The sequence below is a fragment of the Achroia grisella genome, unplaced genomic scaffold (assembly GCF_030625045.1).
Source record: "Achroia grisella isolate CSIRO2021 unplaced genomic scaffold, CSIRO_AGI_Agris_v1 utg640, whole genome shotgun sequence".
NCBI classification, from domain to species: domain Eukaryota; kingdom Metazoa; phylum Arthropoda; class Insecta; order Lepidoptera; family Pyralidae; genus Achroia; species Achroia grisella.
The window spans coordinates 1,291,155-1,297,805 of NW_026712977.1; the positions used below are offsets into that span (position 1 = coordinate 1,291,155).

General features: G+C 51.6%; 1 protein-coding gene across 1 annotated transcript; it reads right to left on the bottom strand.

Moving 5' to 3' along the window:
• Positions 1–2,621: 2,621 nt before the first annotated feature.
• Positions 2,622–4,292, bottom strand: LOC131849124 (uncharacterized). Its single transcript, XM_059199117.1, has one exon. The coding sequence runs from the start codon at positions 4,290–4,292 to the stop codon at positions 2,622–2,624; it is 1,671 nt and encodes a 556-aa protein (XP_059055100.1).
• Positions 4,293–6,651: the final 2,359 nt, after the last annotated feature.

A 6,651-nucleotide genomic window follows, 5' to 3' on the forward strand; every position in this document is an offset into this window, starting at 1 on the left:
TGAAACTCTAGTAATTCTCAGTCCGTGTAACAAGGTAACATGGATTCAACTACAGGAACACGACTCCATTGATTCATGGTCTAATGCTTGCAACAACGTGGATTTAGATTAAGTCACTGAATACTTATTTATTCATTCTTTATTGAAATGTATAAAAATCGACATCCTCCGTGGTCTAAAGGTATAGGATACGCTTTTCCTCCGATGGTCGCGGGTTCGATTCGGTACAAACATTTGTATTCATGAGTATGATTGTTTTTATCGGTCTGGGTGTTTTATATGTATATTATGTTTTTATAAAAAAATATAAATAAGTTGTTTAGTACCAATAACACAAGCTTTGTTTACCACGGGACTAGATGGCGCTCTGAAAATTGTCCAGGGTTATTATTATTCCAAAGAATTCATACTCGAAATTCTTCGGTGTATGAATTCTTTGGTGTGTGAATAGCTTAGAGTTATTATTAGTAATATCATAAATAGGTAAAATTTGTGAATAAATATGATCGGGATAATGTTCAGTACTGCTCATCCGATTTTGAAAATTTTTCATCGTTTTATAACCTATTTATTGAAGAAGATTATAGGCATACTATGTCCTATAGAAGCGGAGCCTGCAATAGAAGATGTTCCAAAAACGGGGTGACGCATACGAACTTTCGCGGGACAGCTAGTTATAAATGTACAATTTGTGAGCTAACTGCCATATGAACATTCTCTACCAAATAATCAGTAGGTAAAAATTGAATGGATTGATAGGAGTAATGGGTAAAGTTACATCAGTGTTTCTTTCTTAAGTAAGAACATCAAAATACGTATAATGTGAATAAATTTATACCAACAAACACTTAGTACAGGTACATGCAACACGAACAATGGCCTTTGGATTCTCATTTAATGAGGATGCTAGGAAATAGCTAGGAACGTTCTAAATGAATTATCTCGTTACTCGACTGAAATCGCGAACAATTGTGCATTTTGTTGTTTTTTATTTGTACCTAGGACTATTTAATCTTAGTCTCAGACAAGTCTTCAGTCTCAAACAGAACAAACCCTGTAATGTCAGTTACGTATGTCTATCAGTATATATACTGATAGACATACGTTACATAGTGCCATCTGCACTCGCCCCATAACGTCCGGTGAAGCTGTAAAGGCCAGCTACGGCCAACAGCATTAGAGTAGTCCGAAAAAAAAAAAAAAAAAAAAAAAAAAAAAAAAAAAAAAAACGATCGCGCTCTCTTACGCATACGCCACCGACGAAGAACCACCGCCGGCGCAACGACCAAGAAAACCCCACTCCGGCCGGCCGACCCATAGAATAAGAAACAAATTGAAATACAGTCCACATATTTTGAAAATCGAAGATCTTTTAATTGTGTACCCCACAATTTTGTGGTCCTTCGAGCCGGATAGGAGCCCGACTGGCCGCTGACATATTGAAAGAACATAGTCGCGAGGCCGAAGTCTTCCTATGGACGGACTCGAAAACGGTGCTACACTGGATAAGGAACGACACCGTCAGATATACTCCATACGTGGCTCATCGTTTGGCAGAAATCGCCGAACTGACGAAACCGACACAGTGGCGCTGGGTACCGACTGCCCACAACGTAGCCGACGACGCGACCCGCGCGGGATACACACAAATGACCGCTGCCGACAGATGGTTTGTCGGGCCGGCATTTCTGTACGCTCCGGAGCAAGAATGGCCTCATGAGAGCGAGCCCGTCCCAGCAGAGATGGTAGCACACGTCCGGGAGGAGACAGAACCCGTGATCGACATTGCACGGTTCTCTTCATATGACCGAGTGAGGAGGACCATGGCGCAAGTGCTACTGTTCGCAGATAAATGCAGGCGACGGGCACAGAAGCTAGGCACAGAGCATTTCGCCAAAGCGGAGCAACTAATAATACGGCAGGCGCAACAGGACAGTTTCCCGAAGGAAACGCGGTGTCTACGCGAAGGAAAGACCGTAGACAGGACAAGTCGTCTGTTCCGCCTGGATCCCGTTTACAAGGATGGCATAATACGCTTGAACGGACGTATAAACGCAGCACAGGTGCCGCTAGAAATGAAGAATCCACCCATACTGGACGGAGCGCACCCGTTGGCGCAGATGATGATTAAGAGAGAACACGAGCTACATCATCATGCCGGCAGAGAACAGACGGTGAACACCCTGCGCCAATACGTGTGGATGCTGCGTTTAAGGCCGACCGTCAAGACCGTATTACGCAAATGCACAACATGCGCCGTACGCCGGAGGAACCCCGACGTCCCAGTGAACGGGAACTTGCCAAAGGAGCGACTCGACGCATACGCCCGGCCGTTTACAAGATGCGGTATGGATTGTTTCGGGCCTATGTGGGTGACGATAGGTCGCAGGCGAGAGAAGCGATGGGGGCTCCTATTCACGTGTATGGTCACCCGGGCCGTGCATATAGAACTCATAGCGGGGTTATCGACCGACTCTGCTATAATGGCGATACGACGCATGGCAGCGCGTCGCGGCTGGCCACGAACCTTTATGTCGGACAACGGAACGAACTTTCGCGGAGCCGACGTGGAGCTTACGACTGCGTTTAAGGAATGGCTCCCTGAACTGGGGAAAAGTACGTCAGCAACAAGAGGATAAACTGGCGGTACAGCGACCCGGGCGCACCGAACCAAGGAGGAGCGTGGGAGCGACTGATAAGGAGCGTGAAGAGAGCGCTAGCAGTGGTACTGCACGAGCGAGCGCCTGTGCTGCGCGCCACGTTCTGCGGTCGGCAACGTCGGTGGTACCTACGTACGGTAGGCCGACGGCTGAGCCCATCAGAAAATGGTTGGGGGTCAGCGCCTCTTCGTCCTCGGGTCGCACTGAGACGTGGGTTAAGGGGCGTGAATTGACGGTGTGTTCTGCTTCCGTCATTAGCGTTGCGAGCACCTCTTCTCTCGGCGCCCGCTCGTGCAGTACCACTGCTAGCGCTCTCTTCACGCTCCTTATCAGTCGCTCCCACGCTCCTCCTTGGTTCGGTGCGCCCGGGTCGCTGTACCGCCAGTTTATCCTCTTGTTGCTGACGTACTTTTCCAGTTCAGGGAGCCATTCCTTAAACGCAGTCGTAAGCTCCACGTCGGCTCCGCGAAAGTTCGTTCCGTTGTCCGACATAAAGGTTCGTGGCCAGCCGCGACGCGCTGCCATGCGTCGTATCGCCATTATAGCAGAGTCGGTCGATAACCCCGCTATGAGTTCTATATGCACGGCCCGGGTGACCATACACGTGAATAGGAGCCCCCATCGCTTCTCTCGCCTGCGACCTATCGTCACCCACATAGGCCCGAAACAATCCATACCGCATCTTGTAAACGGCCGGGCGTATGCGTCGAGTCGCTCCTTTGGCAAGTTCCCTTTCACTGGGACGTCGGGGTTCCTCCGGCGTACGGCGCATGTTGTGCATTTGCGTAATACGGTCTTGACGGTCGGCCTTAAACGCAGCATCCACACGTATTGGCGCAGGGTGTTCACCGTCTGTTCTCTGCCGGCATGATGATGTAGCTCGTGTTCTCTCTTAATCATCATCTGCGCCAACGGGTGCGCTCCGTCCAGTATGGGTGGATTCTTCATTTCTAGCGGCACCTGTGCTGCGTTTATACGTCCGTTCAAGCGTATTATGCCATCCTTGTAAACGGGATCCAGGCGGAACAGACGACTTGTCCTGTCTACGGTCTTTCCTTCGCGTAGACACCGCGTTTCCTTCGGGAAACTGTCCTGTTGCGCCTGCCGTATTATTAGTTGCTCCGCTTTGGCGAAATGCTCTGTGCCTAGCTTCTGTGCCCGTCGCCTGCATTTATCTGCGAATAGTAGCACTTGCGCCATGGTCCTCCTCACTCGGTCATATGAAGAGAACCGTGCAATGTCGATCACGGGTTCTGTCTCCTCCCGGACGTGTGCTACCATCTCTGCTGGGACGGGCTCGCTCTCATGAGGCCATTCTTGCTCCGGAGCGTACAGAAATGCCGGCCCGACAAACCATCTGTCGGCAGCGGTCATTTGTGTGTATCCCGCGCGGGTCGCGTCGTCGGCTACGTTGTGGGCAGTCGGTACCCAGCGCCACTGTGTCGGTTTCGTCAGTTCGGCGATTTCTGCCAAACGATGAGCCACGTATGGAGTATATCTGACGGTGTCGTTCCTTATCCAGTGTAGCACCGTTTTCGAGTCCGTCCATAGGAAGACTTCGGCCTCGCGACTATGTTCTTTCAATATGTCAGCGGCCAGTCGGGCTCCTATCAGGCTCGCCTGAAGCTCCATCCGGGGTATACTCTGCGCTTTCATGGGCGCTACCCTCGCTTTGGCTGCTACCAGGACGACGTTAACGCTACGATCCTCGCGTTCCGTCCTCCAATACGCGGCTGTGTCACTGCCGGTTGTTGCTTGTTACCGTGGCGCAACCGAATAGCACTATTACGCCTGTACGTGTGTATCGTATAGCGGGGGCCGGACTGTAGGCACTGCCAAAGGGGTCGGAAAGTCCGAACCGGCCCTGAGCGCTGTTGCGGACCACGAGTCGGCATCGAAAATATGTAAATAAATTTTGTGTATAAATTTGTATTTTTCCAGTGTTTTGACTATTGTTTAGGTTAGACTATTGTTTGTACCATATACCCTTTGTAGCGGCATAGATACTGTGAATTCTATGCCCGCCCATTGTGTAAATTCTTAGGGATCACAGCTTTAGTGTAGCCTGAACATGTGGCATTTAGTCGCACGTGGTTTTTTGTAGTTTTTTGTATTGTTACTATTGTATTTAATTTTAAATGTGTGCGTATTCGCTGTTCCGGCCCGTCGGTACATACGCACCACTGCGGGGTAATTCCTACCCTCCTATCCCCATAGTCCATCCCCTCGGGTGTTATCCTGAGGGATTGTTAGGGACGGTTAGGTAGGTAGGGACCGGTAGGTTAGGGGCTTGCAAGTGCCAGAACACGATGCCGACTACGAGAAGCCAAGCCCCGGGAGCAGAGAAAAAGACCACGCGGGAAAATGAACAGACAGAAGCGTCCCCTTCAGAAACCACGCAGATGTCCGCGTCCGCCGCGCCGTCGAGCGCGCCACAGGCACAAGCCGCCCGCGCCGCGTTTACCTCGGACTCCGCACCGGCGCCACCGTCGCAGCCGCCGACGACAGATGTACGTCCGGCCCGGGCCGCGTCGGTGCGATCGCGCCGCTCTACCGCTAGCGGTATAGCTAAATTAAAGAGGCTGGAGTACGAGGCAGCGCTACAGATGGCGAAATTACAGGCTGATTTAATTAGAAAGAAGTTGGCAGCCGATGTCGCCGCGGTACATGAAGAGACCGATAGAGATAGCGTGTGCTCCGAGGAAGGTGCCGGCCTGCAACGTATAACGGATTGGTTTCAACGTACCGAAGTACGGGGGGAGCAGAGAATTAATTCCCCACCGCCTACGCAGAAAGAGCCAACAGAAAGGCAAGCTTCACCGCCGAGGACGCCGAAGCAAAGACGGAGGTCCCCCGCTCCTGAAGCCGGGATGCAAGAAGGATTCACCCGGTTGGCCAAAGCTATTGAACGAGCTGTGGACGAACGAGCGGATAGGGTAGCGCCGAGGCAAGCCCAAGATCTCCCGATCTTCAGCGGCGAAGCAAGTGAATGGCTAGCGTTTAAGGCGGCCGTAGACCAGTCTACAAAGACGTACAGGATCACACCAGCGGAGAACCTGGCCAGGCTGAGGGCCTGCTTACGTGGAAAAGCGAGAGAGACAGTCGCAGCGTTACTCGTATCCGCTACAGAACCGTCGCAGATCATGAGGACGTTGGAGCAGCGGTACGGCCGGACAGAGGCCATCATCGACCGCGCCCTCAAAGATCTGAGAAGGATGCCGGTAATAGGAACATCGACAACAGAGGTGATTGACTTCGCCATTAAACTACAGAACATCACCACCATCGTCGCGGATATCGACAGGGGGGCGAGATTCCTACATAATCCCGCGCTTGAGAGTGAAGTATCAGAGAAGCTGACCCCTCACTTACAGGTCCACTGGTGTCACTACGCTGAAAAAAACAAGGAGGACACTAGACCTACGATCATCAAGATGGCAGAGTTTTTAATGAGCGAAGCCGATCTCATGACCCGACATCTGCGAATAGCATCACCAACGAGACGAACGAGCGCGCTACCCACGAAGCAGCCCCCGAAGCAACCCACTAGGCAACCCATACCGAAAGCAACGATGTCGGCACCTCGGCGACAGATGACGGATCGTGGCGCGGCCGTATACGCCGCCGTAGAAAAGAGCGAACAGAGTACCGAATGTCTCTGTTGCGGCGCCGCACACGTAACGCCGAAGTGTAAGAAGCTGAACGACATGTCGTTATCAGACAGATGGGAGTGGGCGAAAACAAATAAGATGTGCTTCCAATGCATGAACAGCACGCACAGAAGGTTCAAGTGTAAGGCACGCAAATGTGGTGTGAGAGAGTGTCGTAAGCCACACCACGCCCTGCTGCACCCCCAGAAGAACCGCCGAAGCGGCAAGAGGACACCGCGATTACAGCCGCAGCACGCTTGCCAGAGAACAGCCAAGTGTTGTTAAAGGTGTGTCCCATCATCGTGAAAGGCAAGACGGGACGCGAAGTAGAGACGTACGCG

Excerpts from the sequence above, each read along its gene's own strand:
- LOC131849124 (XM_059199117.1), bottom strand. The coding sequence starts at position 4,292 with ATGGAGCTTCAGGCGAGCCTGATAGGAGCCCGACTGGCCGCTGACATA.